At 48.0% G+C, this 19,769-nt stretch overlaps 1 protein-coding gene across 3 annotated transcripts in view; it reads right to left on the reverse strand.

Annotated features, from left to right (window-relative positions):
• Positions 1–19,769, reverse strand: part of RPTOR (regulatory associated protein of MTOR complex 1) — a 2,217,374-nt gene that overhangs the window by 1,355,199 nt on the left and 842,406 nt on the right. For 2 of the 3 annotated variants that reach the window (XM_086931040.1, XM_086931039.1), the window contains exon 5: positions 7,828–7,974. In XM_086931040.1, the coding sequence (XP_086787166.1) occupies positions 7,828–7,974 (147 nt within the window). Of the gene's footprint in view, positions 1–7,827; positions 7,975–9,458; positions 9,669–19,769 lie in introns of those variants that run through there. The other variant, XM_086931041.1, reaches the window with a different exon arrangement.

Here is a 19,769-nt window from a genome sequence, read left to right on the forward strand (position 1 = left end):
TGTGGAAAGCAATCAGTGAATCCACTGGTGAACAGGGCTGAGGGTCAAGTCGGGTTACAGCTACTGACTCCATCGAATGTAAGTCAGCAAACTGGAACAGCAGCAGGTGTGCTAATGAGGCAGACTTGTCACTGCATCCCTGCCGAGGAGCGGGAAGGCTGGCTGTGTAATGCATGAGCACTCTGCAAACCAACCCCTACCGCGCAAGCCATTATACAAGAGAATAGTCATCCCTTCCCTAAGCAGGGGCCAATTCTCAATCGGAATTCATCCTGTGAACCCACCACCCCCAACCATCCTGTCTTGTGTAAAAAAAAATGTGTGCTGGCCCAGTAAAGGCTCTGTGAGCCCCCACCCATGCGCTACTCCCGAACTATGCCCAATCATGACACGCTGACTCTGCTTATTGTATTGTATTGCAATTGCATTTATATAGATAGCGCTTACTACCTCCGACGAGGCATTGAAGCGCTTTTTCGGCGGGTAGGCCGCTACTCCGGGACCCATAGAGGATTAGTGTTGAATTAGTATAGTGAATCATGCAAGTACATTTTAAGTGGTGGATAGGTTAGTCAGTTATTTGGATTTGGAATGATAGTAGAAGGATAGTAGAGGAAAAAAAGGTTTGTATTTATATAGCGCTTGTTACCCCTGATGGGGTGTTGAAACATGCTAATTCAGGAAGCCCATGAAGGATAAGTGGTGAATTAATATGGTGAAATATTAAAGTAATTTCAGTGGTGGATATTAATCAGTTATTTGGAGTGAGAAGGATAGCGGAGTGATAAAAGGGAAGAAAGGTTTGCATTCATATAGCACTTGTTACCTCTGATGGATGTTGAAGCGCTTTTCTGGCGAGTAGCAAGCCACTCCGGAACTCAAAGGATTTGTGTTGAAAATTGGAATAGTAAAACATAAAATAATTTGAGTAGTGGATATGTTATTCAGTTATTTGGGTAGAGAAGGGTAGGTGGCGGGATAGTGAAGGGAAAGAGGTTTGAATCTATATAGCGCTTGCTATCCCTGATGGGGTTTTGAAGCGCAAGTAGCACGCTACTCTGGAACCCATCAGGATTGGTGTTGAATTAGTATAGTGAAACATGAAAGTAATTTTAGTAGTGGATATGTTGGTCAGTTATTTGGATTGGGGAGGGGAGGGGTAGAAAAGAGGGAAGTTTAGAAAGGTTTGTTTTGGGGAATCGGTATAGTAAAAGAGGGGTAAAATGATGCAAGGAGGGGTAGAGTAAGAGTCTAGAAAGGGTTATTTTGGGGATCATAGTAGTGGTAAGGGGTTAAATGAGGGAGTGGATGTAGAGGATATATTGAGCGAAGATTAGGCAGAGAAATAGGGAAGTGCATTGGAAATGCTAAATTAGAAGAAAGTGATAAATATATAGATCCATAAGTACATTGAAAGTATATAGATACACAAAGGAGGTAAGTGTATTGGGCAGCATTTCTGTCCCTGGTCCCGACCAGACTCGAACAGGCTCAAACAGGAAACTGCCCTTGTCCTCTCCGCCCTTAACAGGCTCAAACAGGCAACTGCCCTTGTCCTCTCCGCCCTTGTCCTCTCCGCCCTTGTCCTCTCCGCCCTTGTCCTCAACGCCCGGGCTGAGACGCCCTAAGCCTGGCCTTTTATAGCCCTAGTAATCAGGTGACCCTGTCAGCCAATAGGAACCCTAGCCCTAACACTATCCAATCACAACACTAGCCCAAAACATCTAGAACCAATAGGAGACCAGGACCTTACAGCCAATCTTAGCCCTAGTCGGAGCACCTAATCAGTTCAAAAACCCTGATCTCTACGTACAATAGAGGCCCTAGCCCTACCAGTAGTCCCACCCCAATTCCAAGCAATCAATGGCACAGGAAGCCCATGTCCCTACTTCCAATAGAAAGCCTAACGAACAAGTTACTTACCTTCGGTAACGATATATCTGTATGAAACAGTAGTTAGTATTAGATTCCTTACCTTAGAATATCCCCAGGCGTCAGACTGGATCCGGAAATTTTTGCATAGCAATACCCCTGCGCGTGGTTAGGAGTTGTCTCTGGCTCCGCGTCCATCGTCTGCGCCGGAATGACGTCGTCGGAGTACTTAGACGCCGCCCATGCACGCTGACGCTGAGGATGGGTGGGGCGGTAAGGAATCTAATACTAACTACTGTTTCTTACAGATATATCGTTACAGAAGGTAAGTAACTTGTTCATCTGAAAGAAACAGGTTAGTATTAGATTCCTTACCTTAGAATAGATACCCCAGCAATACCAACCCCGGTGTTGGGTCTGCGAACCAATACTTACACCAGAAAGTCCTGGAGGACGGAATGGCCAAAGAAGCCATCCCTCCGGACTTGACTGTCCAGACAGTAGTGCCTCGCAAAGGTGTGCAGCGAGGCCCACGTAGCCGCCTGGCAAATGTCCTGCAGGGGGACTCCCCGACCCAGGGCAGTAGTAGCCGCCGTGGCCAGAGTGGAATGGGCCCTCAGCCCAACTGGAGGCTCCTTTCTAGCCAAGGAGTAGCACGCCTTGATGCACAAGACGACCCACCGAGAGATGGTCCGCTTATGCACCGCCCGTCCCTTCTTCGCACCTACGTAACCAACAAAGAGTTGGTCATCCACCCGGAACTGGCGTGTGCGATCCATATAGAATGAAAGCGCACGTTTTGGGTCCAGACGATGGAGCCGCTCTTCATCCTTTGAAGGATGCGGAGGCGGAAAGAAGGAGGGCAAGGTGATGGACTGCCCGATGTGAAAAGCAGAGACTACCTTGGGCAGAAAAGAGGGTCTGGTACGCAACACCACTTTGTCCGGATGTACAGACAGGAAAGGAGGTTTGCAAGATAGAGCCTGGAGCTCACTCACTCTCCTGGCAGAGGTGATGGCAACCAGGAAAGCTGTCTTCAAAGTGAGAAGACGGAGAGGACAAGAATGAAGTGGCTCAAAGGGAGCGCACATCAGGAAGGTAAGAACCAGGTTCAAGTCCCACTGAGGCATCACAAAGGGAACAGGTGGAAACATGTGCGTGATGCCCTTCAGAAAACGGGTTACTATAGGGGACTTGAACAAAGAAGGTTGATCAGGCAGCCTTACAAAGGCCGAAAGGGCGGAAAGGTAGCCCTTGATAGTGCCCAGAGCAGAGCCCTGCTGGGCAAGAGAAAGAAGGAAGAGAAGAACCTCAGTAAGAGGGGCAGAGAGAGGATCCACAGCCTTTGCTGTGCACCATGCCACAAATCTGTTCGACCGGCAGGCGTATACCGACTTTGTGGAGGGACGCCTGGCTGCCAGAATAACATTACAGACTTCAGGAGGCGAGTCAAATGGCCTCAACTGTCGCCGCTCAATCTCCAAGCATGGAGGTGGAGACTGGACAGGTTCGGGTGGAGGACCGTCCCCTGCTGCTGCGACAGAAGGTCCTCCTGAAGAGGCAGACGGATCGGGGGACTGACTGACATATTGAGTAGCTCGGGATACCAGTACCCTCAAGCCCAGTCCGGAGCCACAAGGATGACTTGGGCCCGGTCGCGCTTTATTTTCTTCAGCACTCTGGGCAGAAGTGGTATAGGCGGAAAGGCGTATAACAGACCGCAACTCCACTCGCGACGAAATGCGTCGCCAAGCGAGTGCCGCCGTGGAAATTCCAACGCGAAGAACTGATGACATTGCGCGTTCTCTTCGGTGGCGAATAGAACTAACCAAGGCTCTCCCCATTGCAGAAAGAGGCCTTGCGCCACGTCCGAGTTCAGAAGCCATTCGTGATCCATCGAGCACCGTTGGCTGAGTTCGTCCGCCCTGGCGTTCAGAGAACCTGCCAGGTGGTGAACCACCAGGGTCACACCCTGATGTTCCAGCCACTGCCAGAGGCGCAGAGCCTCTTGACAGAGGGTCCAGGACCCCACACTGATGAAGAGGAGCTTTTGGGAGGGACACAGGTGTGATTTTGGCACGTTGATGGAAAACCCCAGCAGGTGCAGGAGATCCGCCGTCATCTGGAGGTGGTTGACGACTGTCTGGGGCGAGCCCGCCTTCAACAACCAGTCGTCGAGGTAGGGGAAGACTGAAACCCCTAACCTGCGCAGATGAGCTGCGACCACCGCCATCACTTTCGTGAACACCCGTGGGGTGCTGGTAAGGCCAAAGGGGAGCACGGTGAACTGAAAGGGCTCGAGGCCTACCGTGAACCGCAGGTAACGCCGGTGGGCCGGCAGGACGGGGATGTGAAAGTAAGCGTCCTGCAAGTCCAACGCCACCATCCAGTCTTGCAGGTCTAGGGCAGCCAAGACCTGAGCCAAAGTCAACATCTTGAACTTCTCCTTCCGGAGGAAGCCGTTGACATTCCGTAGGTCCAAGATAGGGCGTAGGCCCCCTTTGCCCTTCTTGGGAACCAGAAAGTAGTGGGAGTAACAACAACCATACCCTACTTCTGGCCCAGGAACGCGCTCAATGGCCCCCTTGGCCAAGAGGGCCGTAACTTCCTCCTGCAGAAGTCGGAAGTGGTCCCCCAACACGCGGTGGTACTGCGGTGGCATGGCTGGAGGGGTCGCCTCGAAGGGGAGGGAGTAGCCCCTTCGGACGATTTGCAGCACCCACCTGTCCGATGTGAAGGTGCGCCAGTGGGAGAGGTGATGGCGAACCCTGCCCCCCACTGGCGTCACATGGGCCTGAAAACTCGGAAGGTTTTGAGGCAGATGCTGCGGGAGCGGGTGCGGACTGGCCTCGCCGTTGTCCCCGATGTTTCCACGGCCGCCACGTGTGGGGGCGCCCCTTCCTTGGCCACGAAAGGAGCAAAAGGCACCCGACTGCTGGCGCGGGGCCGAGAAGCCCAAGGACTTGGCCGTAGCCCTGGAGTCCTTAAAGCGCTCAAGCGCGTGGTATGCCTGGTCGCCAAACAGGCGACGGCCATCAAACGGCATGTCCAGAAGAGTAGCCTGGACATCAGCCGAAAAAAATTGGCGCACCGCAACCAGGCGTGGCGTTGAACCGCCACTGTCGTAGCCATCGCTCTGCCCAGTGTATCGGTGGTATCCAGTCCGCACCGGATAGAGTACCATGCCGCATCTCGACCCTCCACTAGTGCTTGGGCGAGTTTAGCTCTGACCTCCTCAGGGCATTGTGGCAGCACGTCCGCAACTGTGTCCCACAGGGTGTGGGTGTAGCGGCCCAAGAGGCATGCGGTATTGACTGACCGCAGTCCCAGACTAAGGGACGAGAACACTTTCTTGCCAAACTGTTCAAACCTCTTGGATTCCCTGTCGGGAGGAGCCGACGGGAACGCGGTCTGGGAGTTAGAGGCCTGGATAACCAGGCTCTCGGGGTGGGGTGGGTCGACAGGAAGCTAGGGTCACCCGGAGCCGGGCGGTAGCGTCTGGCCACGTTCCTGGCCACAGGCTGTCCTGAGGCGGGCGTGGACCAAGTGCCCAACAGAACGTCACATAAGGCCTCATTGAATGGCAGCAGAGGCTCGACCGAGCTTGACTGCGGTTTGAGGACCTCAGTGAGGAGATTAGTCCTCACGGCCGCTGAGGGGAGCTTAAGGTTTCAGGCCTTAGCCGCCCTCATCAACACTATGCTGTAGGCTGCCCCCTCCTCCGTAGCCACGGTAGGAGGGGAGACAAAACCAGTGTCTGGAGAGAAGTCCAGGCCACTGGCTTCCCCAAGCTCCACTGTCCAGTCCGCTTGGTCCTGACACTCCCGTGTCAGAGGGTCCCCAGACCCCTCCCAGTCCTCGTCGTCACCCAATTCCTGGTAGCCAGGGTCAACAATCGGGGCCCGTTCGTTAAAGTGGAATGTACCTATTGCCGTCTCATACGGCTCCCAACGGGGCCGTGTTGACGGCTGAACGGGAGCGACAGAAGGACTGGGGCCGGCGTTGACCGAAGTCGGCGCCGGTGGTAACACCCTCGGGGACGGCGCCGGCGAGGTCGTAAGGTCGACTGGCGTCGACCCGGATCCGGTCGGGGCCTGAGGCGCCGGGACCGAAGTCGCCAGCGGCGCCGGAGCCGCCGCCGTCGGTGCCGGAGCATCCGACCCGCTAGGCCCCGGAGCCGGGCCAACTGGGCCCGAAGGTGCCGTGGGGCCCGGTGGAGAAGAGAGCGACCTTATGACCATGAGGTACTGCTCGATCTCCTCCCGCGTTGCATCTTGCTCAGGGACCCGAAGGTATGGGGCAGGATGCGGCGCTTGCGACTTCGGCGGAGCCGCGTGGGTGGTGCCACCTAAAACCCCAGCCGCGTCGGGCGGGCGTCGCACTACAGACACCGGCGATGGGGGTCGGTATTCGACATCAGTCGACTACACTTCGAGCAGGGTTTGAACCCGGGCATCCCTACCGGCACCTGAAGAGTCGAGAACGACTAGAAGAGGATCAAAAATGATCAAAAAGTTTTAGTCAAAAAGTGACTAAGGGGTAGAGCTTCTCCGGATCTGCGCTAGCTGGCGCTGAAAAAAGAAGAACTGACGTCAGCGTGCATGGGCGGCGTCTAAGTACACCGACGACGTCATTCCGGCGCAGCCGACGACGGACGCGGAGCCAGAGACGACGCCTAACGATGTGCAGGGGTATTGCTACGCAAAAATTTCCGGACACAGTCTGACGCCTGGGGATATTCTAAGCTAAGGAATCAAATACTAACCTGTTTCTTTCACATCCTACTCTTAGAGCCACAACCAGTCCAACCAATCACACCAGAAGCCCTAATCGTTACTTCCAATTAAAAGTCTAACCCTAGCCCTAGTCCCACCCTAGTCCCAACAACCAATAGCACAGGAAACCCTAGTCCCTACTTCCAATAGAAATCCTAAACCTAGCCCTAGTCCCAACCCTACATTGCTTGAATCACAGACCTAGAAACCAATCAGAACACTCAAATACCCAACCAATGAGGACACTAACCCTAATCCAATAGAATCATCAGATACAACCACCAATCAGTGTGCACATATACCAAACAATATCAGACCATATAAGGTCCCAGCAACCTCAGACAAGGTTTGCTGGCCAGGGAGTTGGAAGCTGCTTTTCCTGTTCAGAATCTCCTAGGAGACAGACAGGCTCAATCCACATGTTGGACTTCTGCAGGTAAAGTCCTCACTAACTTGAAATCTAACAAACTGTTTGAATAAAACTTTACTTCCTCTACTGGCCAAAAAACGGAGTGCACAGTCCCTAGTAAACACAGTTTAAAGAGCTCACAGAAGCACCCTCTGATGTAGAATATCCCTGTTGCTGCGGGGGGGGGGGCTGGTTTCACTGGCTTGTGAACACAAAATGGTGGCTGGGGGTACACTCACTGCAACTTGGGTCACAGATAGGCTGCAACTCACAAGATGTAGGAGAAGGATTTGGGGTGCACCCAGCAAGGCCTTAAGGGGCCTAAGCTAGTGTGAGGGGACTGCTCAGAGTTTCCTGGTAGTTGAATAGCAATCCCCAGTCCTGGGTCTGCTGGCCTGGGGGAAGGGGGGAATGATCAGTTTTAACTATAGGGCTAGCCCTAAAATCCTAAAGTGCATCAACATTTCCGGACTACTGAATGGCTGCAGAGGCCGATGGGTTTGTTTGGAGTTTTCCAGACAGGCAGGTGTCACCAAATGACCAGAATGAAATGTCAAACATGAGCAAGACTTCAGCGGGCCTGACCAATGAGTCACAGACTCAGCCATGCCAGCTTTCTGAAGGCATCAACATGCCTTGAAATCCAATGATCAGCTTCGCTTCTGAAATGAGGGTAGACAATGCAAGATCTCCAACCACAATAAAGCCATTATTTAAGTAACAAAATAAAACTCTTAAATGCGGGTCTTTTTTGAGTGACTATAGTCTTACCTCCAACTCCTGCTCTCTTTGTAGCGCAAACTGTTTAAATGACTTGACAATGAGGCCTGCGTTGGAGCAGTCGTAGACAAATATGGAAGGACTGCCCATCCAGGTCTGCAGGTCGTAGATAGACAGCGGGATGTACTGTGTGTAATTCTGTAAAAAAAAATATTATAATAAATAAGTCATATAAGGCAATGCCAACAACCCAGAACATGCTTGAACAAGTGCTAGGCAAGGGTTATACAGTGCTATAGGGCAGCCCTTAAGATGGTATATCGCTTATTGTCAGTAGTATACCATCTAACAAGGTATTTCTATGACAAATTATTGCTAACAGGTGTCAGTTTAATCCCATAGTGCTTAGATCTGTTTAGTGAAATTCCCAAACTGAATATATTGTGTCTTCCTGACAAACAGCACCGTAGCAACCAATCTCATCTCTTTAACACACAACAAAAATAGTATCTAATCACATATGTATTTCGACATTACACTTTACAGAAGTAACTGTTATCAGTCCCAACAGCACAAGTGACTGATACAGTGCTATTGCACAACCGCTACAGGGCATCGTCTTATCCTGTGTCAGCGAAGCGTGTGCCGTGATATGGTGCACCTTCCACAACACACCACTAAGTATGTCCTGTTGCCTCATGCATTAGCTATTGTTGTTCATTGCGGTTGTTCACATAGGAGCCTTAGTAGGAACCTGGGGCCATGCTGAAAATCCTGAAGCAAAGCCCTATATGTCCAGGCACCAAGTGGAAGTCAGGATTGTACTGCAGGAGAGGAGGATCCCGGATGATCTTGCTCCCTTCGCAGGACAGGGGACTTTACTTGATGTAGCCCTAGACTTGGATTGCATTTAAGCTCATGGTGAGCTATGGGTTATAGTATTAGTTCAACGTCAACACAATAGATCAGTGGCATTCAAATGGCGGACCCAACCAGATGTCCAGAGGCCAAGAGGCTGGGGACATGTAAACGTCTTCAGTCATTTCACTAACATCTTTTACAGACAATAGCATTTTGTCCACATTTCTGACAACTTATGTGTGCAGAAGGAGAAAGGAACATGATTACAATGTCTTAAATGTCAATGAGTCTAAAAGGCTAGTGTGTTAACATTAAAGAAAATAAGGAACATAATTTTTTGCAAAGTTTCTTGGACAATATATACACTCCTCTCCTAAGTTCCGCAGCGGTTTTCACATACTCTTCATTCCAACGTAAGAATTGTAATTTTGTAAGCTGGATTTAATGAAAAGAAGAAAAGACATATAATGTGTTTCTTAACTTCTCACTTGAAATGTATGCTTCGTGTACAGCGTTTTACACCATATATGTATACTGATACATTGACAAGGACTACTCAATCTAATGTTTTCCATTACTTGGAGGTAATATTCTGGCCTAACACCCTTAAACACCACGGCAATGTTCGGCTTGCTCGAAGTATTTAGCATTTTACAAAATGACTGAGACAACAAGTCATTTTGGCAGGCCCTGGTCAAATAATTTTCTGAGCGGAGGCCCTCTAATGGGGACAGCAATATCCTAGACTGCACTGTCAGCTAAACATTTGATCTCTTTATATAATTAGACCCAATTTCTAGCAGCAAATAGGGAGCACTTACAAGTTCCAAAAGGTTAGCTTCTTTGGCTTGCAGCAGTAGCATCAGCGGAGAAGTTGAGGTCCAAGCACAACACATACTACCGACGTCCATAAATATTCATGTCAAGAAAGAATAAGCAACTTTCAAAAGGAAACATCTTGATCTATTTATGACAAAAGGAGCATGCATTCAAACAGATACGTAGAGGAGCCTTCCACAGGAATGCGACTATCCTGGTTGTCAAAAAAAGCAACTGTTAGCACAATCATAGGAAACAGCTAATGTGATTTAAAGAGCTAATCGTTGACTAGAGGTTTAATGATTAAATGCAGCAGGATCCACAGCCAGGATAGCTTACACTCTGTCATTGGTACTGAAGTCTCCCACGAGTGTTATCTAATAGGACAGACCTTTGAGGGTTCAGCCTTGCTCCTTTGAGTCTGTGCTACGGCAGTCAGGATGGTTAGTAAAGCACAAAACGTTTATGAATGAAGTAATGCTCACGGCATGAACAGGAGGAGGCAGGGTGAAATACTTTGGACTGCTGAAGAACGGCATGGTGTAGGGCAGAGGAAGCGGACTGAAGCACTGCAGGACCAAGAACATAGGGTCAATTGCCCATTCTCTCATACTACAGGAACGGACTGGTGTATCTAGAGTGTGATCATAGAGGGAGCGGCATAACCCGTGCTCAGACCATGAAGTGGATCTTGTGGGCTTTTCTTCCTAGTTACACAAGACTTCAGAATTGGTTTATTTTGTTTATTTTCTAACAGTAATGCTGTAACGGGAACCTTACCATACAGGGTAGGTGGAATAAAAAGGTAGTGGAATGCGTTACAATTGACTAAGCAGATAAACATTTCCAACAAAACAGAACAAAGATCAATAATTTCATAGAACGAAACAAGGGAAACTGGTTAGGAATCCACAAGATGGAGAAATATAACAAGCACCTTTCAAAAGCCAGAAGTGTGCAGACCAGGAGGATATTTTCAGGGGGAAAGTGCCATGCTCTACGACAAGAATAGGAGATAGCTAGTGTTAGAGTTTGAAGTCCTCTATACATGTGGAATTTCGAGACTGAGACTGGCCTTGCTGCTGATCTCTTGAGATTCAAATACAACGACTAACTTCCCAAGGGGAGCAGTCAATGCCTAGAAAGGCATAAGTGTGGCACAGCATATATTGACTGTGGGTACCACGACAGCAGGCAACCACACGACTGTATCCATGTACTCCTAGGCCACTAGGAGGAAAGGTTGCCAGACAGAGTGGCCATTCCCAGTTGGTATTTATCAGTGGTTTCAGGAACTAATGTTATTGTCAAGACATGATATCATTCTCTGCTCACCAATGCTTCCTATAGATTGGCAGTTTTCTTCGGTTTCACTTTGCCTTAATGGTCTAACTTTAAAAGGGTTCTGCGGGCAGAAGGCAGGAAGGTAAGCAAAAGGTCTGGACATTGTAAGAAGCTCCATGCTTTGCTAGGTGAGGAGCTGGAGGCTGACAATGGAAGACGGGTTTCACTTGTTAGCAATGCTGCCTGCAGGCATGAACATGCTTGACTGCACCTCTGGCATATCACTTCACAGATTCCAGCTGCTTTCCAGGGATGGTGACCGAAACTGGTACAGAGCCTTATGACAAAGAGAGACTGAGCCTTCGTGGACAGGAATCGTCTTTATTTCACAGGACAGTAATAACAAGTAGTAGGAGACAGACACTACTGCAGCTCAGTCACTGCCTCTCCAACAGCCTCTTCCAGAATCTCTCTACACCCACATTCCTGCATGACATATTAAGATTCCACTCCAAGACCAACAAGAATGCATATATATATATATATATATATGCCTACATCTAACATGCTACACATCTCCCTTGCTTATATGCAAATAAATCAACTAACTAAAACGTAAATATATGTTAACAATAAAGGAAACAAGCAACGGTCTCGCATTTGCAAAAGTTACAGCTATTGGCCTTGTAAATGAAATTTTTTTAATATATGTGTTGGTTTTGAAAACAGATAAATAAATGGCATTGTCATTTACAATGCCAATAGCTTAATCTCTCGCAAATGGAGACCTATTGCATTTGCACACACAGAGCCAGACACACACACACACACACACACACAGAGCCACACACACATACAGAGCCACACACACATACAGAGCCAAACACACACAGCCACACACACACAGAGCCAGACACACACACACACAGAGCCAGACACACACACAGAGCCAAACACACACACACAGCCAGACACACACACAGAGCCAGACACACACACAGAGCCAGACACACACACAGAGCCAGACACACGCACACACACACGCGCACACACACACACACACACAAAGCGACACACACAGAGCATATATAAAACTGCAACAAAAAAAAGTGTGATGCCCATTCACCACTTGTGCGTGTGTTGGCATCAAAACAAGCATTCTGGAAACATGTCCTTGTTAATGTTCTTGTATGGCTAGCTACAGTTGCTACACGCTCCGTCGCGTCACCAACAGGCGGGTTAGTAGAAACAGCACATCAACCGAGAAATGTTCAGTCTGGAGGACACACACAAGTGTAAACACTGCGAGCTCCGCGGCAGGGTGAGCCCGCGCGCTCGGAGCATGTTTTGTGGTTTTCAGAGCAGGTCTAAATCCTTACCTTCCCACAGCGTGCATCCTAGACCCCGGCCGCCCACAGCAGAGGAATGTCCTCAAGGGGTGAGCCCCCGGCTCCGCGGGCTGATGGTAATGTCAGGTGATACTAGATAAACATTTAACTTGGGCTGCAGAGATGAAGTTAATTATCCAGTGAGCTGCACTGAAAGCTGCTCCATCGGGGGCGAATTATTTGCTGCTAGATCAGAAGATGGAAGGGAGGTTGGGGGAAGGGGAGGAAGTGATGCAGATTCGTAGAGAAGTATTAAGAAGAGAGCGAAAGAAGAAAGAAGGAAAGAGAACGTAGAAAAGAAGGAAATTAAAATATAAGGGAGGAACCAAGAAAATAAAAGAACATAGGTAGTCAGATAAGGACTACAGAAGAAAGGTCGAATGAGAGAAGAAGGAACACAAAAAGTAGTAACAATGAAGGAGATATGTAACAGGCGGACAAAGATGAAGGAAAGAAAAAGAGAGAAAGTAATAAAAATAAGAAGATACAAGAGAGAGAAATGACACTCCAATAGTACATGCCAGACTGGGCGATAGCAGAGACAGATATAGAGTGATAGGAACCAAAAAAGCAGGTATGTTAGAATAACCGAAAAAAGAGGCAATATTGGAGGGGGGGCGCTAACATACAATATGTACACCCTCGAAGAGAGACGGTGTCAGATTAAGACGGGCAGAGACAGACAAATGAAAACAGCAGAGAAGGGCGGGGGTTATCCTTTACACTGCATATATATTGACAAAAGGCATAGCAAATTTTTTTATGGGAAATTGTAAATCGCAGGCTTGGGGAAAAACACGTTTTTCATGTATTCAACGTGCTGTCAAGGTTTGTTCAGCATATTTTGTGTTCTTTTTTTTTGTTTGTTTTATTACAATACCCGAAATGCTTATTCCCCCACTGCAGTTAACTTTACTGGTTGGGAAAACCGTACATAAATGTGCATTTTAATGGTAACCCAAAACTTGTGCTTCTAGTAACATTCTGCCATTAGTAATCTCAGGTTGCACCTTTCCCCGGGTCATTACGGTACTGCTGGTCTCTAATCAATCCTAATGCGATGGCAATTGGAGTCCCTGGTGAAGCCTTCTCTGGTTTCCTGTAATGGCTCTACCACATTTTTGTGGACCCTCTCCTTTAACCTGAGATGCAAGGAGGGCAGACCGTTCCACGCTCCTGATTACTTTAAGTTGTGGGGGCTGAGGCAGACAGAAGGAGATAGACACGCGGCGAGCCAGATCATTGACATGAGACCAAAGAAATTGAGAGAGTGAAGGGTTAAAACGAAGGGGAGAATAAAGAATAAGCCCTCTCGTTGCCGGTGTAACCCTCAGAGCTGGCGCCAATCCCAGCTCGGATTGGTGCTGACATCGACGGACTCTGGGCCCAGTGAAGGCAAACAAAGTGCTCTCGCGGCTCCCGGGCCGGTGGCAGAGATCGGGGGGGACACAGCGCACATTCAAAGTGATATGCGCGACTAAAAATCTGCATTTCAAAGCCACTCTATAACAGGCTGCATAGGCGGGCACACACACAGCCCCGGGAGTCTCCCTCACATGGCGCTGACTCACTGCAGCTGCAACGGGAGGAGGGACAGTGACGTCCGCATGAAGGCAGCATGATCCCTAAACAATGCCCAACCAAAGAACCCTTGGGACAGCGAGTCTACAGCGTGTCTTGCTCACGCTGCCTGCACGCCTTTTGTCTGTAAGCCCCGTCCTTTTCAGACTGTGGGGTGTGTTTTTCGCTGACAACATCACAGGTAGAACAAAACGAAAAAACATGCCCCCCAATCCGAAAAAGACGGGGCTTAGAGCGAGAGAATGAGGACTCTGAGACCTCTTCTCCAATGGCTGGCCGCCGTATAGGAGGCCTGCCAATGGTCATTAGTCATTAAGTCTTGTTGGCGAGACTGCGCATGTGCGCAGCCTACGCCAGTCCCGATCCTAAAAATAGCCTTAAAATTACAACACTTCTATATATATTTTAGATATACAATACAATACAATACATGCATTAACCTGCCCATAATATAAATCCATCTAATTTCCTATGAAAATGTTTTTCCCCCACACTACGTCTCACAACACCACTCCTCCATTTAGGAGGAATCTGCCAGTTCCAACCTCAACACCATACGAGCCATCCTGGAGGGCAGTTGAACCAGAATCAGTTGGGCAACTAGAATTATTCAAAGTTATAGGCTGAGACAATGTTTCTACCACCCTAACATCAAGGAACACATAGCCACCATCCAAATTACTTCCATTTTCTTTTCCTCTGCAAATTCAAGGCCCAGCAACACTGGAATTCTGTTAATATTCTACACCGTCCAATCTCACAGCTCTTTTGAAAACATGAATAACCTTCAGAGGAGAACACCATTGTGGACACCCCTTACCTACACTCATTGGTTTCTTAATTCTAACCTATCTCCATGCACACATTTCCGGTTTAGATGACCTTCCCTTATTGGCAATCATCTTCCTTCTCATCTTCTCCTTCACCCTTTGCATGTGATCCAAACTACTTCCCTGGTTTGCAATAATTTCCTTCCATCTCCGTTTCCTTAACTACCAAGGGCACAATTTTAACCCTGGTATTCAAATACTTAGGAGTTGGAAAGGTGCACGATGAACTGTGGTGCGATAAGCCAATAACATAGACGGCCAAGACTTCATCCAATTGAAAACAGAATTCATTTCAATGTTTTTTTAAGTATTTACAAAAAAGTACATACAAAATTAATTATATAAAAATAAGAAAAGCTGTTGGGAAATAAATCATGTAAAATTAAATAAAAATATGAATTATCTTTATTGGGTCTCTTCACATTGCATCACATCCATATATGAAGGTAGAGAGGTTAAGGGGAAGCATCATTATTGATTATCCGTACAGGCGCATGGCATCTTTTTCAAAAGACGATGAGCAATTCATGGAAGTTATGCTACACATGTCAGATGAATAGTGAGATTTGTCAGGGCTTTATATATAATGAGCCAGACACGTGCTGATGAGCTGGGACAGGACCGAAGTGCAGGTCTTGGGTTCACAGTAGCAGACCATTGAGATGAGGTGTTTTGGAATCACAGAAGCACACGAGAGAATGAATTACATTAATATGAACATGGGTATCATATGTGATTCTGCTTTCCTGAAGGAACCTCACTTTGTTCATCACGGGTAGAATTTTTTGAATAAAATGGTCATCCTTCCTATGTGCCTTTACATTTGTTGTGGTATTTTTTTTGTCTGCTTTTGCTGTGAGTATTTGTTGAACTGGATAGAATGCTGCTCTCTATGATCTTTGCAGACGCCAACATAGGGTTAGGCTGAAGATGCTCATATAAACATATGAACGTGCTGGTGCACATAACAGATATTAAGTTATTTTATTTGTTTTCCGAGCTGCAGCACCTTCCTGGTTAGCTCAATTACTTCCCTGATAGGTAGAAAACAAGTTACTTACCTGTAACTTTGTTTCTCCAGTATTGGTAACTTTAATAGATTCCCATTGCCTGTATAATTCCCAGTCGTCGAGATGGGAGTCCCTGGTAAATAAAAAATACCATAGAAATAGGTACAAAAAAAGAGTAAGGCCTAGGCCTCATCTCATTTTGTAGCATATCCACCTCTTTTTGTAAAAGAGACCAAATAAAATGAACAGCCAATCAGAACAGCCTCACCCCATAGAATCTTCCTGAGAGAGCCTCAGATTTTTGTAGCTGTTGTGTAACAGTATAACAGAAGATGCCGAAGGCTGAGCTTTCCCAGGGGAGGAGGGTGGGTGCATGGGAATCTATGAAAGTTACTAATACTGGAGAACCAGAGTTATTTATAGATTCCCATTGCTTGTATCAGAATAGCTAGCAGTCAGAACGCACATTTTGTGTAAAAATACATGGTTATAAATTCTTGCAAGATGCATCACATTTATTAGAGATACAAATTATCTGTGAAATAGTAAGTGAACATCAAGAGTAACAAAATGTGCAAATAACCAATAAAAGGAAGGAGGGTTAGTAGGGAAAGCTCGCCACTTATTCAAAGAGGTTCCTCAGGACTGCCTGTCCCACTGCAGCGTCACTACGCGTGGAGGAGTCCAAGCAGTAATGCCTTGTGACCGTATGGGCCCTACTCCATGTCTCTGCTCTGCAAATGTCCTTGATCGGCACTCCGGCAAAGAGAGCAACTGAAGAAGACATGGCTCTCGTAGAGTGCGCCCGGACCCACCCCTCTAGGGGCTTACCAGCCGCTTGGTCACAGTATTGGATCGCGCTGGCAATCCATTGAGCAATACCCTGCTTTGAAAGAGGGAAACCCTTGCGAGGGGCACTGAAAGCAATAAAGAGCTGAGTTGATCTTCTGAAGTCTTTGGTACGTTTGAACGTCCAGAGAGTGTAGAGCCCTCTCCGCTGGAGTTGTGGGTTGAAGAAAAAAGGATTTGAGAATCACTGGTTCATTCAAATGAAAGTCTGAAGGCACCTTTGGGATAAATTTGGGATTCGTCCTTAGAATCAAAGTCTCTCTTTTAAACTGTAAGAACGGTTCTTGAATAGTGAGAGCGTGCAGTTCACCTACCCTCCTGGCCGATGTTAAGGCGAGAAGGAAGGCCACGTTCCATGAGGGTAATTTAAGGTCCGCCCTATGAATTGGTTCAAAAGGCGGCCTCATGAGTTGAGTACGGACTAAGTTAAGCTGCCACAGAGGTGGTGGAGGCCTCACTGGTGGGAAAACTCTAAAAAGACCTTTAAGAAAATGCTTTACAATTCTTGCCGACCAGAGGGAAGGTCTAGAAGATGTCGGTCTGAATCTAGAAATGGCTGCAAGGTGCACCTTAATAGAGGAATGAGCGAAACCGGATTTATCCAATGACAGAATGTATGGCAAAATCTGATGAGGAGCAGAAAAGTAAGGATTAATTTTCTCTTGCCGGCACCAAAGGCAGAAACGCTTCCATTTCAAGCGAAAGGTCTTATTTGTACTCGGTGTTCAAGCTTGAGGAAGCACCTCTCTACACTCCATCGAGATATTTAGATTCTGAAATTCTCGCTGCTCAGGATCCACGCTGATAACTGAAGAGATCTCGGATCCGGATATACCACTTGGCCCTGGGACTTCGTCAGCAGGGAAGGAATTCGGCGCAGGTGAACTGGATGATCTAGGGAAAGCAGGAGAAGCTCTGTAAACCAAAACTGGCGGGCCACTCTGGGGCCACCAGAATCATTCTGCAGGGTTCCGCTTTGAGCTTCCGGAGAAGTCTGGGAATCAGTACGATCGGTGGAAAAGAGTAAACAAAGGCGCCTGACCAGGTAATTGAAAACGCATTCCCCAATAATCCCGGATGGTGATCCCTGCTTACGTAACGTAGAATCCGCATTTCTTGTTCTCTGGATTGGCAAAGATATCTATGGGCGTAGTGCCCCAGAGACTGAAAATTTCCTCCAGAGTGTCTTGGCTCACTGACTTCAGGTGACGGAGCTTGTCCGCTGTCTTGTTGATGGCACCTGGAAGATGATCCACCGATAGCGATATCTCATGTTGGATTACCCATTCCCAAATTTCTTGAGCCTCTTTGGATAGTTGACGTGACCTTGTACCTCCCTGCTTGTTTATGTAACGCATGGCCGTCGCGTCGTCCGTACAGACCAGGACAGTGGATCGTTAAATCTGCGGAAGGAAGGCCTGCAAGGCTAGACGAATCACCCTGAGTTCCAACAGATTGATGTGGAGTAGGCGATGCTGAGGCAGCCAGCGGCCGCTTACCTGAAGGTCTTGTAAGACTGCTCCCCAGCCTTCTAGTGAGGCATCCGTTGTTCATATTAGAGGAGCTGGGGTGACCCTAAAGGTGAGACCCTGAGAGATATTGTTTCTGACCGTCTACCACGTTGCCACCATTTTCATAGGCTGAGTTATTGTGATCTTGTCTTTGAAAGAGCCTTCTGCTTGGCGCCACTGCAAACCCAGTTGTTCTTGGAGGGGGTGCATTCGTAATCTGCAATGTGGAATCAAGGGAATGCAGGACGAGATTGGCCCCAGAAGGGACTTGTAGAGGCGAACTGAAAGTGACCATCTTCTTTGCAACCGACGAGCAGAGTTCATCAGTTTTGTCTGCCTTTCTTTTGACGGGAAGGCTTTGCAGCAAGATGTGTTCATAATGGCTCCCAAGAATTAGGCCGACTTGGACGGGCACAGGACTGACTTTTTCGCGTTGAGCTGGAGCCCCAGATGACAGAAGAGCCGAGTGCATGTTCCGACCGCCTCTTCTGCTGCGTGATGAGACGGTGCTTTCACCAGCCAGTCGTCCAGGTAAGGAAAGACCTGGAGCTTCTGTTTCCTGAGAAACGCTGCAACCTGGGCTAGGACATTTGTGAAAATCCGCAGAGCAGATCTGAGTCTGAAAGGCTGGACCTTGAATTGAAAGTGGCTCTTGGCTACTGTAAAACGTAAAAATTTCCTGTGGGCAGGGTGGATGGGGACATGGAAGAATGCGTCCTCGAGGTCCAGGGTGACCATGTAGTTTCCTGGATTGAGGAGCCGTAAAATGTCCCGTAAGGAGATCATCTGAACAGAAAGTTTTATGAGATAGGTGTTTAGCTCCCTCAAGTCTAAAATTGAGTGCCATTTTTCTACGGTCTTTTGAACAAGAAAAAAACGGGAATAGAATCCTTTTCCCTGTTGGAATAGAGGGACCGGTTCTATCGCCACCTTGAGAAGTAGTTGGTGGGCTTCTAGACATAGAAGATGTAGATATTTGAATACAGTGGTGTGAGGGGGCTTTGGATGGTGGTTGATGTTGAAATTCCGGAGTATGGCCTGACAAAACAATATTGAGAACCCACCGATCTGATGTTATAAGTTGCCAATTTTGGAAGTATTGGGATATCCTGCCCCCCACTGGTGTTACAGGGGACAAAGGATCAGTAGGAAGAGCCAGGAAGCTGCTACTGGCGCTTAGAGGAATCCCTCCCCTGGTGCCCTTGCCGTCCTCTAGATGAAGATCAAGAGAAAGAAGACGACTGGCCCTGTCGTTGAGAATATTGCAGTCGGTATGATTGAGAAGGCTGCGATGAAGAGAAATAGCGGTGCTGCTTATATCCGCCTCTGTACGAGGAAAAACCTCTCCCTTTCGCTCCACGGAAAGGAACTTTGCAGTGTTGTAGAGTCCCACGGGACTTTGGAGTTTCCGTGTCTTTCTTTATATCTTGCAGCGCATCATCAATGTGCTTCCCAAAGGGCGTCTCGCCGTCAAAGGGAAGATCCAGGATCTTGTTCTGGACTTCTGGCCGGAACCAAGTGGCACGAAGCCAGCCTTGTCGTCGAAGGATTGCTACCCCTGCTAGGTAACTGAATTCTGTAGTGGCAATATCCATTGCACAGTCAATTATTTCAGAAGATGTTCTTTCTCCCTCCTGGAGAATCTTTTTGGATTCAGCGTTAGCTTCTTCCGGCAGCTGGTCTAGATACGGAGACAGATCCCACCATCACATCTGGCCATCATACCTTCCAAGAATAGCCAAGGCATTGGCTGCTTTGACCAGGAGGCTGGACATGCAAGAGAACCCCTTCCCAGCAGTATATAACCGCCTACCCTCTTTAACAGGTGGTGTGGTAAGAGGGGCCCCCAGATTTTTAGAC

Source organism: Lissotriton vulgaris, chromosome 7, assembly GCF_964263255.1.
Source record: "Lissotriton vulgaris chromosome 7, aLisVul1.2, whole genome shotgun sequence".
NCBI lineage: Eukaryota > Metazoa > Chordata > Amphibia > Caudata > Salamandridae > Lissotriton > Lissotriton vulgaris.